The sequence below is a fragment of the Astyanax mexicanus genome, chromosome 8 (assembly GCF_023375975.1).
Source record: "Astyanax mexicanus isolate ESR-SI-001 chromosome 8, AstMex3_surface, whole genome shotgun sequence".
Lineage (NCBI taxonomy): Eukaryota > Metazoa > Chordata > Actinopteri > Characiformes > Acestrorhamphidae > Astyanax > Astyanax mexicanus.
Window position 1 is genome coordinate 32,557,837 of NC_064415.1, and position 15,178 is coordinate 32,573,014.

Genomic DNA, 15,178 nt, shown 5'->3' on the forward strand with positions numbered 1-15,178 from the left:
GTCTGTAGCACTCCATCCCATCACACTTCATTTTCCAAAACAGAATTGTTTTATTTTGTGGCCTGCCTTTTAATGGCTCTGGCCCCCGCAGCCAAACTTAATTGCTGACCCCTAGATGTCCTAGATGTCATAGATGATCTGAAATCAAGCAAAAAATTGCACCCCTCACCATGACACCAGGCCTTCTGGACAAGTGTCACATTTGACAACAAACTGTTGAATTGAATTTGTGAATTTCCAATTAAAATCTGTCCCAAAGTCAATTTGATCTTGCATGTTCTGTAACAAACAACAAAATCCTCATTGGATTGTAACTCTCATGAGCTTAGGCCTGGCCCTGTTTTCTGTTTTTTTCTCTACATGTTTGTTTACCTCTGCTGGACCCAAGAGTCTAGTTAACTTGAGGTGCTACATGCAAAGGGCACCGGGAGTTTTTCCATGCTGGATCCCAGTGGCCTGGTGGAGGCAACCTGCTCCACTTAGTCCACTTAGTGACCAGTTGCAGAACTGTGTGTGCTGGAGATGAGACTCCACTCAAGTAAAAAGTAAAAAATAACTCAAATAAATAAAGAAAGATGAAAAAGTGGGAAGATAAATAAACGGACACATATTCATGTGTTTATTATTATCATTTTTAGCGGAAATCGTCATCACACACACACAGAGGCAGTCAGTCACTCATACACACTTATAAACACACACACACTGGTCTGATGGCTCAGTGGAGAGTCAAAGACAGTGCAAAGCCCTCCCAGTAGGCTTAGACTGGGGGGAGTTTTCTTCTCCGTAATAGCCTGAGAGTAATTCTGCAAACCCCATCTCCTGCAGTCCCAAAAAAGGACATAAATAAAAGCCAGTCTAGCAGGAGCCTCTGTCACAGAAGGAAAGTCTAAAGAGGAGAGAGAGAGAGAAAGAGAAAGAAAGGAGGAAAGAAACAAAGAGAGTTTTTTTTTTTAAAGAAGAAACTGGGTTATCTGAAGGGGCAGAGCTGTGGATCTGATATGAATCTTCATCATGGGGTGAGTCTGAACATAATGGGAGCACTGCTGATTTGTTTTGCATACCTTTTTAGTGACAAAAAGAAGGCTGAATGAAGGGATTACCTAACTATAACTACATTAGCAATAAAGCTAAGGCCTGTGTACATAGTTTCTGGTGACCAATGTGAGAGTTAGGCCTTCCATAGGATCAGCAGCCCAGAGTTAACACATAAGAGCCGAACATTTATCCGTAGAGTCCTGACGTTCGGTATCTGGAATGCAAAACATATGAAAACAAGTCATTCACTGTTATCACTGTTATTCGCTTCCTCCTGATTTATGTGAGGAAGGAACCTGAGCAATGTAAGGTTGAGTTTTTCCCACCTGCCTGAACACGGGCCTGCTGGTTCAGGACCTCACATCTTGCTGTGTTCGTATGTGCTGGTAGGAGGAACCTACTTATTTTCACTTGTGAAGTCAGAATTGTGAGCATGTCACGTTTAAGGCTGTTTTGTCGGAGTGAAGGACGCAAGGTTCGTTCTGATGAACTTCTTGGGAAACATGCATTAGCTTTATGGGTACCATTTCTGTCCCCAGGAAATGACATGTATAAATGTGCACACAAAATTACTTAAAAATACATTTTATTTTATTAAGCATAGTGTGTTGTACATTGATCTAATTGCAAAAGTAAGATATGTAATTAAAAAAAATAAATAAATAAAAACTACTTACAACACTGAAAATATAGCAAAATAGCATTTGTTGACTGTTCCCACTGTCTAACTTTAAATTTTACCATGAAATATAATTAATAGAGATGTATTTTGTTTTTGCATTGTTGTGTGACTGCAAATCCCATCTATGCTTAATTTTTTTTTTTTATAATCAATCCATAATATTTAAGATAAAATACACATTTTAGTTGTGTCCTGTTACTGTAACACATTACCCTGATCATCTGAAACATCTGGAACATTTTGCAAGTCACATCTACAACAGGAAGGGACATCAGCTGTTTCTTCTGAAGACCAAAATTAAGTTCCCTCATTTATGTTTCTGTATATTTGATCTCACTTTAACTATGACTGAGGAGGTCAATCTCAATGCTCTGTCCGGTTACCTAAATTAATTCTTAGATCTTATTGGTTCATTTTTAAAATACAAATTTTGGAAAAATCCCTAGAATGTGCTCAGCGTCCTCATGCTATTAGCATAGCCGCTATTTAGCTATTTTTCATGTTTTCTCCATTTGTAAATAATAGCTCTCACTGTGGTCTGCTGGAGTAACAAAGCTTTAGAAATTACTTGCTTTAGAAAGCTTTAAAAATGTAACTTTTTCCAGACTTTTTTTGTAACCTTTTTTTCTCCTTTGGGCCTGAGCATGGGGAGAAGTGAGAGAGACCTTAATGCTACCACCTTAAATTTTAAAGTTTCAAAGAGTCAGCTTGAATATTCTTTTTTTTTAATCTATATTATATTCCTGTAAATACTTATTTCATGCAATAAAATGCAAATTGACTGTTTAAAAAAACAAACAATGTAATTTTCTGCATTTTTTAGATTATGTCTCTCACAGTTTAAGTGTACCTATGATAAAAAATAAATTACAGACCTCTCCATTCTGTGTAGGTGGGAAAACTTGGTAAAATTGTCAGTGTATAAACTTCTTATTTCCCCCAATATCCCACCCAATGTGTTTTCTCTTCGCCATGTTGAACGTTTGAACTTGTGTGTTTCAAACTCTGGCATATCTATGGGTGGGCTGAGGTAAGCATTGGCCACCAAGAGTTAAGAAATACCCACCCAGGTGAATTTTCTGCCCATGCAGTAAAAACGACCATGTAATGAATATTGCTAGATCTAAATCTGCTAGCTTTTGCTTTGTATATCCAAAATTTGGTGTTTCCAGTTCATAATGAACTTATTGGAAGCAATCACTACAGTGATTTTACATGAGTTATGGAAAACTAGTGTTGCTCAGAGAAGCGTGCAAACGCTGTGTCAAACTCACATAGAAAAGAACAAGCACTGTGTTAAAAGCATTGGCCCAAACTCAAAGAAATAGGACAAATGCTTCACTTAAAATGCAGTATACACATATAGTGTATAGCAGGGGTTGGCAATAGGCGGCCCGTGGGCCAGATGTGGCCCACAAGCATAAAACCTCTGGCCTGTAAGGTTGTTTGAACTATAACGAATGATAATTCATTTTTTGTTTAAATAAAATCTTTTTAAGTAAAGTCTGGTGAGCTTTAGTTTATATTCCTCCCCTGTCCCTTTCTGTCACGCTCAGGGTGACTTTAGTTTCCTCCCGTTCTCGTTTTTCTGCCCGTTCTTGGGCTCCCTATCTCCTTATAAGGGCGTTTATCCATGGCTGTGTCCCAAATCACTAGTTGGGGCAGCGTCCCAATTCACTATTGTGTCCCAATTCACTATTGTGTCCCAATTCACTATTGTGTCCCAATTCACTATTGGACCGCGACCCTGATGACCAGGGTTCGATCCTGTGTGAAGAGCGGTGTTTATTTATTTATTCTTTTTTTTTTGTCTTTTTTACCTGCTTTGAATTTAACTGTTCTGCAATTGGGTTCAACAACCCTCTGGGTCAAAGAGCTACTAGTCTGTAGCACTCCATCCCATTACACTTGATTTTCCAAAACAGATTTTTTTTTTGTGACCCGTCACGTAATGGCTAGGAAAATCTGGCCCACAGCCAAACTTAATTGCCGACTGCCTGGTGTATTGCTTTCCTCTCTACTGTATACGAACACTTTTCATTAAATCATCACAAAATCTAAGATTATCTTTATAGGGTTTAAATATTTTTTTCATATGTTAAAAACCTCATTAACCTCCTAAAAAATAAAAACTGCTTTCTCAAAATGTATCTACAAACTTTGTTTGCATACCTTTTTAGGAAAAGCATTTTTTGTTACTTGTTGCCAAATAAACCAAATACCCAACCTAAGAATGACATCCTAGTTACTCCTCTGGAATCATATTTCGTCGCTGTCCAATGAAAAACGCTTATCTCCAAAACAGCAACTTTATAGGAGAGAGAAAAAAGCTTGTAAACTTTCAATGGAAGTCAATGTAAAAAGAGTTATTTCAGGTCATTTTAAAGAGTTTTTATTGGTCCGTTCATTAAGAATTTTTGGCACAGTGTGAGGGACAGTTTGTCTGTTTAAATTATTCGACGATTTATCCCTCACATTTTCCTACTAGCTATGATGACTTTATGGCATGGCATTTAGTGGATACTCTTATCCAGAGTCATTTACAAGGTTATTTCTATTACAGTGGTGGGTCAATATAGCATTAGGAGTGTAGCGACTAGGAATTGAACCCCAGTCTCCCACATTATGTGGTAGCTCACTTGCAACAGCACTACACCAACCCCAACCTATGGTATGTCATGAATTATACTTTTTGGGAGGAAAACTATACTTTTTGGAAGCTTGGCCATCCCTGTGGATATAGTTATAAAAAATGTAAAATTATTTTTTGAATTTTGATCACAAGCTGATAAATTGTATCAAGTGTTTTAGAGCAAGAAGCACCCAGAACATTTGAAGTTGTAGACAGAGGTCTTCACCAGGACCAGAGATAAGACAGAACCACTGCTTCTTCATGATTACTCTAATTCACTAAGTCTTAGTCTAAGTCTTACTGCACAAAAGGCAAAAAGGAAAGAATATAGTATATAAAATATAAACAGCCAAATATATATCTTTTCATATTCTTACACAAACAGTATCCATATTTTTATTTATGACCCACTTGTATGTCTCATTGCATTGAACATAAATATGCAATGTAACATAATATATGATATATATATATATATATATAAAACATTCTATACAACATAACAAATTTTTATTTATTATATATAAGTAAATAAAAAACTGTATGATATGGGAAGGTGCATTAATCAAAATTTGGAAACACTCTACATTAAGTGTTGACTAACTAACATAAATGAATGCATTACTTACTATGAATAAGACATGAGGTAATACAATAACAAAGCTTAGGTAATGTTAGTTAAACACAGAACTACGGCATTAATTAATGTTATTTTAACATGAACTAAAGTTACAAGTGAAGCATTTGTTCAGATGAACAATAAATCAGACACTTCATTAATAGTGTTAACTAGTTGTTAGTTAAAGAAATAACATCTGCTCTTTTTGTCATTTGCTTATACAGTATGCTGCAGTTATGCCTACAGTCATGATTAAATATGTATTAAATTAATATTAGTTATAAATATATTTGGCTGTGATAACACTCATGCAATGGTAGCCAGTTACTTGTTTTGTTTACTAATGACAGTTAACTAATATAATATTATATATTTTACATTTTTTTACTTGGATAATACATGTGTACATATATTAGAATTATTTCAATTTCACTTTTCATCAGGTATATTTATTTATTTTACTGAACAGAGCTATATAAGTGCTTAGTAATGTTTAACCAATAATGCCTTTGTTAAGCATTATTAACATCTGTAAATCGTGGTTTATATTTACAATTTCTACATGTAAGTTGAATTCTAACACTCACACATATATATGATGAAATGAAGCTTAAGCACTATCCAGATTATTATTTAATTAATAAGTATTTAATGATTACCGTATGCATAATTGCAGCACACAAAGAAATGACAAGAAGATTAACTAATGCAGTTGTTACTTGTTTACCTAACATTAATAAAGTATATGATTTATTGTTCATTTTAACAAATTATTCACTTGTAATGTGAAAGTAACATTAATTAATGCTGTAGTTCCATGTTTAATTAACATTACCTACGCTTTGTTAATGTGTTACCTCATGTCTTATTCATAGTAACTAATGCATTAATTCATGTTAGTTAGTCAATTGCTATGTTGCCACAGGGTTCATGTTCATGTGCAACTTCCCAGTCAGGAACTCCACATGAACGCAGCATCAGCTTGAATCTGATTTCTCTGCACTTAGCTTTGTCTGTTAGCCAGCATTTGGGTGTAAGTGTGGCAGAGGCTGCTTAACATGAAAGAGCATTTGTAAATATTTGCACACATCTTCGCACAAGGCTAAAAAAGCCGGGCTCCCACGATAGCGGCCTTCACTCTAGGGAGGTCTAGGTCGTGAGAGTGTTTATGTCTGACTCAAAGGAACATTTGTTCCATCCTATTGCACTTAGTTCCGCACCCGCTCACGCTGACTGCACACCACGCTGCTGCCAACAGTTGTTTTGCTGCTGATCCTCTCTGTGGATCATCAATATATCAGTATATGTGCATCAAATCCTTTATAATACAATACAAAAATGACAAGCATGTTGAATATTGTGATGAGGATATGTGAAGCGTACAGTGTTTGAAACTGTGCAGCAAGTGCAGGTTTTCTGTGAAAACTGAACCTCACCTTTAAGCTAATACTAAATAAAACTAAATGTCATAAGCACTATGATATGATAAATATATATCAAAATATTAGAGACTAACATCGCAGCTACATAGCAAGACAGATAAGACAGTAAAACAACACCTTTTTATTTCATTTTCAAGTGTCACTAAAAACTGTGTAGTTACACATTAACAAACCATGTAATAACAGTGTATCTAGTGGAGAAGTACACACTGATACAGATTAATTACAGTTGTACAGGTTATGTAATACACATGAGTATAAAGGTCAGTTAGAAATAGCAAAATAGTTTTGTCCATCTTCCCAAAATAAAACCAGAATAATGATATTTAGTATTTAAAAACAATCACAGCTTTAATTACATATGGCAGTTAAGTCACGATATTTTCCAAGCCATTACGTGTCTTGGAGGGTTGTTGAACCCAATTGCAGAACAGTTGATCTCAAAGCAGATAAACCTCAGAAGAAAGGGAAAAAAAATAAATAAACGCTCGGCTTCTCACGCAGGATCGAACCCCGGCTAGTAAATTCGCACACGGCCGCGAAAAAATGCCCTTATAAGGAGATAGGGAGCCCAATAACGGGCAGAAACTAAAATCACGCCGAGTGCGACAGAGAGACAGGGAGAAATGTACACAAAAGTTTACCTGAGAAGCATTTTATTTATGTTTTATTTTTTTCATTATTGTTCATTACAGTTCAAACAACCTCACGAGCCAAATGTTTTATGCTTGTGGGCCACATCTGGCTCTTGGGCCACCTATTGCTGACTCATACTATTACATGTGAAAATTCACTATTCACTAAAACACTATTCTATTTTTATAGTCAAAATTGATTATAACATGTGTGATTACATAACCTGTATAACTATAATTAATCTGTAACAATGTGTACTTCAGCAGTAGTTATTATGTGGGTTATTAATGTGTAACTACACAGTTATTACAACACTTATTATAAAGTTATTATTAGATGAATGGATGGATGGATGGATCTGTCTAAACCATGTATGAGTTTTATTTTTCAGTAACTCTTTTCAGTCCAGAAAACTGTCCAAACTTTCCTATGACCTCAATATGTCTCATTGCTAAAGATGTTGTTTTGAGCTGTACTTAAGCCTTCACATTATATAGTGAGTTTTATGCCCTGGCTGACAGATTTATTGACAAATTGCTGGCATTTCCCTTTTATGGTAACTTTGGTTTATTTCAGAAACAGTGAATCTGAGTGAGAGGAGATGCTGGAGTTGTTGTGTCTGCTGCCTGAAGGTCCAAACACGTTGGATTGCTTTGTTTTCATTCCATTGTGGAAAGGAAGATACCTGATGAATACGGTGAAGTTTGAATAACAGAGAGCATTCTGGATCTGCTCAGTCCAGTAAAAGAGCCTATCATGAAAAAAAAAAAACATTTGTTTAATCACTTAATGACTATGAGACCCAGAATAGACCTCACACTGACTTTAATCCATCATCATGCAATCACATGACACTGCACACAGCACTACTGGTCACTAAGTCAATCACCTGAGTATTGAATTCACCTGTTAACCCCCACTATATATGTAGTATTGTTTGGTTTATCTGTTGACTCTCCCGTGTTCTTGCTTCTGTACTTTTTCGACCCTTATTGTCACCTACCCTCTGAAATTGCCTTGCAGTGTTTGACCCTTGAACTGTCTCTGATTATTGATATGTTTAACCTTAATTGCTGATGTTTACAAGTGTTTATCCTACTCGTTCTGATTACTCTTTGTATCAACCCTTTATATAATAAAGTCAGTTTATTTCATCTGTCCAGTCATGACAAGTATGTAAACTTTAAACAGTAAAAATATCAAAAGTTTTCATTCATTCACCAAAAATTCACCATTCACTTACAAAAATTCACTTTCAAATTATTTTTGCTATGTCACAAAAACCGAGGCATTAATACAATATACAGTATTTATACAAGTATTGAGAAACCTGCTCATTTACTGTTTCTTGCGGAATTAAGGGTATTAAACACAAGTTCAAATTTACAAGAGTTTAAATAATAACTCCAACACTAAACACCAGTAAACACTCTGTCTGTGTGGCACACATATGACCCTCAGATCATTGGGTCATGTTACATCTTAATGTTTTGGCATATCAGTGTTCTACTGAAGAAAATCTACCTCAATACCTTCTTTTGCTGGTAGCTGGTTTTAGAGAGGCTTTCTGCTACACCTGTGCAGACGGACATCACCTTGGGAGTGATGTGGTGAGAGGGCGCCATCTGCCCACCCAGAGAGAACATGGTGCTCTCTCAGACTCTGGCTGCTGATGGCAAGCAGCATGATGCAGGATTTGAACCTAAGATCCTCAGATTATAATGATCTTAGTCTGGTAAGGGTCTAGCCTTTGTCTGAGCGACCACTCAGAGTCGCTACATTGAGGCGTACGCAGTCCTCCTTCAGTTGTTCACCGACGTGCGACCTGCAGACTTTCGAATCGGACAGTTCTTTGCGCCTGACACTCTTACTAGGTCTGCCTAACAACAGAGCGATCTATATTCTGATTGGCTTAACAAGAGTACATTATAATATGCAGCCGATGGATTGGCAAGCGTGAGAAATACCATGTGTGGCGTGTAAGCGAGTGAACTCGCTGAGGTGCGTGTGTCACACACTCAAAGCGTGAGACTTGAGAACACTGATATAAACAAATTGTTTGTAATGGCTATCGAACTCTTTAAAGTGCTTGAATGCAAAGTATTGCCATCTAGTGTGCAACCACATTTAAACATTCTGGACAAGAGGATTTGCCAAATGCCAAGCATTTAATGTACAACTTTGTGTACTTTCCAAGTGAGTTCCGTGTTTGTTTCTGTGTTTTCCATGGTCCTTTGGTTTGGTGTGTGATTCATTCACGTTCCTTAGTTGTGTGGCTTTAATCTTTTTGAACCATGCATTCAACTTTATATAATACAGTAAGTGCCATGCCCAAGATGTGCATGAAACTGATCTATTGGATTTGTTTGGAATAAAACATTTTCTTATTACCTCCAGACAATATTCGAGCACTCCACCATTAACCTCTCAAACTAAAGCCTGGATTTTCCAAATCCGTAACAAGATATATCCATTTGAATGTCATATAAAAGGAGCTTTTATATGAGCCTTTAGTGGGAGAGTCAGAAACCCTCATCCAGTTTGTGTCCTCATGGCAGATTTTGAAGTTACTGCCAAACAAATGGAGGAGTCATGTGCTTTTCATCAGCGGGGAGACACGGTCTCTGTCCAGAAAGACAGCGATGATTCATATCTCAGTCCCCTCAAGGGGATCTGGAGCTTTCCTCTATTAGTATCTGGAGGTGCTTTTGTGATAATTGGGACATGTGAGGTTTTCAATCTCGTTTTTTCCCCCAGGTTTTATGAGTCATTAATTCCCTTAGGGGGGAAATCACGTCAGAGCCAAGTTCTCAACATGTTGATCTTCAACTTCCATTTCGGGATGTGAGTTATTCCGAGCCCTCGTTTCTAAAAATAACAGCGTGAAGGCAATGTGTAAAGAAGTATTAAAAAAAAAATGAGCCCTGGAAAAGTCTGAATTTCAAGATTCCAAATATTTATCTTCAGTGCTCTCTGTTGGCTGTGTAGATACAGACTGAATCTGCTTTTCTTATTTCTTATGACAGCAGCGTAGCAGCAGTATGAGTATCATACCAGGATATGGCTATGTGCAGTATATACTGTACAGCAAGTGAAAAACTGCTCAGATTCCCACAAGTAGCACACTGAGAAGCAGCTCATCCTTATGGGACTTTATCCATTTTATTGAGTTGGCAACAGAGATGCATCTGTGTTTTATTACAAAATATCCATCTAAAGCACGCAGCTTTATCATCAAGCCAGCAAACGTCAGAAATACTAGATTCCTCACCAAAAAAATACACATCTAAAGCAGCGTTTATAAGAACAGCAAGTCTGTGACTATTGTGGGCAAGCTGTGGTTCATCTAAAAATGAATTACGATGTTTTTTGATATTTAAAACATACCCAAAACATGTATGCCATCTTGCAGCAAGAAACACAGTATCTAATCAGACTGTTCTTGTTATATATCTGTTAGATATCTGCCTGCCTTTGTCCTTGAGTGTATACACAGTATAATAAAAACAAAACCTAGCTAATGATCAATTTATTATGATCTAGCTTATGCAATCCAGAGCAAAACTGTAATAGGATGCCTCCACAACAACACAAACAGCTCTGGAAAGCAATTAAGAGACCACTTCATTTTCTGAATCAGTTTCTCTGATTCTTTTCTTTGCTATTTATAGGTATATGTTTGAGTAAATTGAAAATTGTTATTTTAATCTATAAACTACGGACAACATTTCTCCCAAATTCCAAATAAAAATATTGTCATTAAGAGCACTTATTTGCAGAAAATGAGAAATGGCTGAAATAACAAAAAAAAGATGCAGAACTTTTAGACCTTAAATAATGCAACAAAAAAAAAAACAAGTTCATATTCATAAAGTTTTAAGAGTTTAGAAATCTATAAATATTTGGTGGAATAACTGGTTGTTCCACCATAAATGGTTGGTTTTTAATCACAGTTTTCATGCAGCTTGGCATGTCCTCCTCCACCAGTCTTACACACTGCTTTTGGATAACTTTATGCCACTCCTGGTGCAACAATTCTAGCAGTTCAGTTTGGTTTGATGGCTTGTGATCATTCATCTTGCTCTTGATTATATTCCAGAGGTTTTTAATTTTGTAAAAATCAAAGAAACTCATAATTTTGAAGTGGTCTCTCATTTTTTTCCAAAGCTGTATATTTTTTAATTTTATCTTTTTCCTTTTTGATATTCCGCAATCAGCTATGAGCAATATTATGAGAAAGTGGAAGAACAACAGAATCGTGATGATGACATGAAGTTTCAGACCACATAAAGTTATAAAGCAGGTTCACTGTGCTGAAAGACGTAGTGCATAAAAGTCATCTACAGTCTGATTATTCAATAACTAATAGAGTTCCAAACCTGCTGGTTGAACTGAGAAAGGAAGGCCGACTCCTAACTAATGCCTATGAATTTGGAACGGAACGTGATTACAGTTAAAATAAAGCAATTGATTTTTTTGCTAGATTATTGTAACTCTCAGTGCTACTCCCTCAAGTGTTTAAGATGCTTGTTTCACTGTTAAAACTAAGTACTTTATTCAGTGTCTTGTAAGGCCAGCTAACATGGCTTTAATTTAACTTTATTTTCCTGGCTCCTGGTTTTTATCATGCATATGATTGGTTCCAGCAGTTTATTAAATAGAACTTTTCAGAAGTGCACCAGCCGCCTTTATTCTACATGATATAAAGTTCACTTGCTTTAATTACATTGAGGAGATAACTCCAGATGTTCGAAGGTCATGAGATCTACCTGCTCATCTCAGTTTGACAGTGTTATTAATACATCAGATGCATGCTGGCTGTGGCTGATCCCCTTCTGCTCCTCTGGGCTTGTTCCCTGCCGGCTGTCCATTGTCACCCCATATATCAGCCGAACTGAGGCCACAGCAAAGTAATTCAGCCCGCAGCCTCAATCTGGGACACCAGATGACCCTGCCGCAGCACAGGAATGGGAGGACGTGTGTGTTTTTGACATTCTATTAGAACAGGGATAATTCATGCAAGATTCTTTAATGAGAAGCAGATTAGTGATGTCACTTTCAGTTTACTGGTTATGTGTCATGTTAAGGTTGGGGAAGATTGTTAACAAGAAATTCTTGCTTTCTATTGTTGTGTTGCAAGAGAAGGGCACCTTGTGGATGGAATTTAATATTTATGATCACCCTTTCAGCCTCTAGAAGTGAACTATAAAGTAGTCAGGTAGATGTATGTAGTTTATGTTTTGTTTGGATGTAGTGTTTATTAATATACTGTATTTTCCACACTATAAGGCACTTCTGAAATTCTTTAATCCTTATAATATACATTTTTTCTCCAGTATCAAGGCTGGAACAGTATTAGCATTAGCTGCTAACCACTAGCCTTTTCACTGTTAAGAGGTGAGTATTATCGGCCTGTAGCCTGCTGCTTATCCTGGATAGCACTGCTGGAGCAGCTTTAGCATTAGCTGCTAACTGCGCTAAGCGCTAGCTCTTTTGGTGTTCAGACGGGAGTATATTGGAATTTAGTCTGCGTATTTACAGTGTTAAAACAAGCTACGTGGAAGAACGTGGAATCAGTGTATCTCTGTCGAGTGGCAGTTAGGAGTTAATGCTAATGCTCCAGCCTTAGTGCTGTAGAAATTTGGAAATCGAAGCTTACTGGAAATAAACAGAAGCGATTTACTCACCCCGCTGGAGCAGCACCTAACCGCAGTGCTAGCTCTTTTGCGGTTCAGAGGTGAGTATATCAGACTGTAGTCTGTGCGTTTATCATGTTAAAACAAGCTACGTGGAAACAACCACTAGCTAATATCGCCCTGGCTTACAAGAACACTCAGGATTACTCAGTGTGGCGCTGTCAAGTGGGAGTTAGTGGCTAATGCTAATGCTCCAGCCTTAGTGCTGGAGAAATTTGTAAATCTAAGTTTACTGTAAATAAATTGAAGTGCTTTACTCATTCAAACAAACAGTTTTCAGGAGAGAAATATGTGTAGATTAAAATCAAGTGCTAGTCTGACTTTAAAAGAAAATGTTTTTTAAAGAATTACAGTTTTGTTTACTTAGCTTAGCTTTACTTAACTTAGATTGCAAACAGTAGATTGTGAAACCTTTACTCCTGCTCTCTGGAGGTTGTGGCTGATGTCACTAACAGTGGTTTTAGGGTCTTTCTTTACAGAATGTACAATTTTTTTGACATCATCTGCTGTGGTTTTTCTTGGTCTACATGTTTGACGTCTGTTACTTAGTACACCAGTGATGACTTTCTTCTTCAGGACATTCCAAATGGTTATGAAGTATGTGTGCAGTGGTTCTGATTGATTTTCCATTGTATCTCAGCTTCACAGTTGCTTGTTTTTTTACCTACTGACAGCTCTCTCTATAGACTGTACATACATTTTTGACGTTTTCATTTCTTTTTGGCGTACTGTGGATTTGTCAGTCTTTACATTGAGTCACAATTGAAAGCTGAACAGATCAATTCAAATGTTCCACAATTACTAAAATTAATGAAATAGTTTTACATTGATTTATCTTTCTCCTGTAAAGTGAGAAAAGTGAAAATTCACTTTCATGCTATTTGAGCTTGTTAATGGTGTAAAAATAGTGATTTCTTTGCATGGGCAACGCTATGCCCCTATCGCTAGCGTTGTAAACCTGTTGGGAGCATTGGCTAAAAGTGCTGTTTTGAGGAATGCTGGGGGTAAATGGAGGTGAGTTCTTGGACAAAAGTTTGATGGAGGGTGGCGAAGAATCATCTTGAACATGGAGCTAGTTAGGAATGCAGGTGGGGTTTTAGGCATGAGGAAAAAAAGAGATTTTTAATATATTATATTTAAAAACAATAAAGAAAAAGTCACTAGACACATTTCAATAAACAGGTATTTTTTTTTTGAGGAAATGTTGCAGGAAAATGACTGCAACATATATTGAGTAAACAAAGTATTGTTTTTTGTTGTTGTCTTTTTTAATGGGTTATTACTCAATACATTTTTGAAACACATTTGTCTGCATATGTCTCTGTTTAGAACCTGATTTAAATACGTTGTGTGGGTATAGTCCAATACAATTTCCCATTCAATTCAATTTCCCATTATAAATTCTGTTGATATTGAAATGGATAAACTGGAAATGAAATGGCTCAGAATAGCCTTGGCTAGCACTTAAAAGTTCATGCTTGTTTAATTTTACATGAGGTAAATATTAGAGAAATCTAACCTTCACTATCAGAATTATTCATTATTCACACCCCTGCATTCGGTACTTTGTGCTCACTGCCTCTGCCAGGATAAACAGCACTGAATCTTCACTCATATTACCAAATGAGATCAAATCTCATTAAGTATACAAAGGAATCCGAGATCCCAAAAAATTCTCCAGATGCTGTGTAAACTGTGTTTGGTCATTGCTTGTGAACTCTCCCACAGTCTCTGGATTGGGTTTAGGTCAGGGGACTGAGATGACCACTGCCAAAGCAACATTCTGTGGTCAGTGAATGGATTTTTGTATGCTGTCTTGCTGGAAGATGCAACCATGACCCAGTCTTAGCATTCTGGGTGAAGCAACTATATTTTGAAAGACTTTGAGATGATATGAATTCTAACAAGATTTCTATGTTTTTTGAATGTAAATGTAATACTCTACACTACAACCCACCCATCACCATGCTTCACAGTAAATGTATAGGGTCAGTGTTCTCACTATACTGTACAGTGTGTTTACTGGAGCTCTCAGCATGTCAAGCGGTAGCCTGTTTCTTTGGATGGGGATTTTATGGTGGGGGTTCTTCATTATATGTGGATTTAACTTTGCTGTGGAGGTTCTGCTGGTGGAGTGTTACTCACTCTTGGGAGTTTGTGGTGGAAGGTGGATAAGAGTCTCCATCAATGAAGCCTTCAGTTAAAGGAGAAGTTAAAGGAGAACTGCTGCTTATTGGTTCGCAATGAGACTATGGCCTAGAATCACAAAAATTAAATAAATTAAATAAAGAGATAAAAAAAATAACCATTTTTAGTCAAAATACTGGAAATCAAAATTTGTTGTAAATGCACAGATTTACAACATTGTTAGCGATACTAAAATAACGTTTTATGATGTGAGAAGAAAGTTTAAGTGTTCGTCTAAGGTGGGAG

The 15,178-nt window shown here is 36.7% G+C and overlaps 1 protein-coding gene across 1 annotated transcript in view; it reads left to right on the forward strand.

The window, feature by feature from the left end:
* The first annotated feature begins 826 nt into the window (after positions 1-826).
* Positions 827-15,178, forward strand: part of pde5ab (phosphodiesterase 5A, cGMP-specific, b) — a 93,818-nt gene continuing 79,466 nt past the window's right edge. Inside the window, exon 1 of the mRNA XM_049482727.1 lies at positions 827-1,019. Coding sequence (XP_049338684.1) covers positions 1,015-1,019 — 5 coding nt within the window. The 5' untranslated portion in view covers positions 827-1,014. The remainder of the gene's footprint in view (positions 1,020-15,178) is intronic.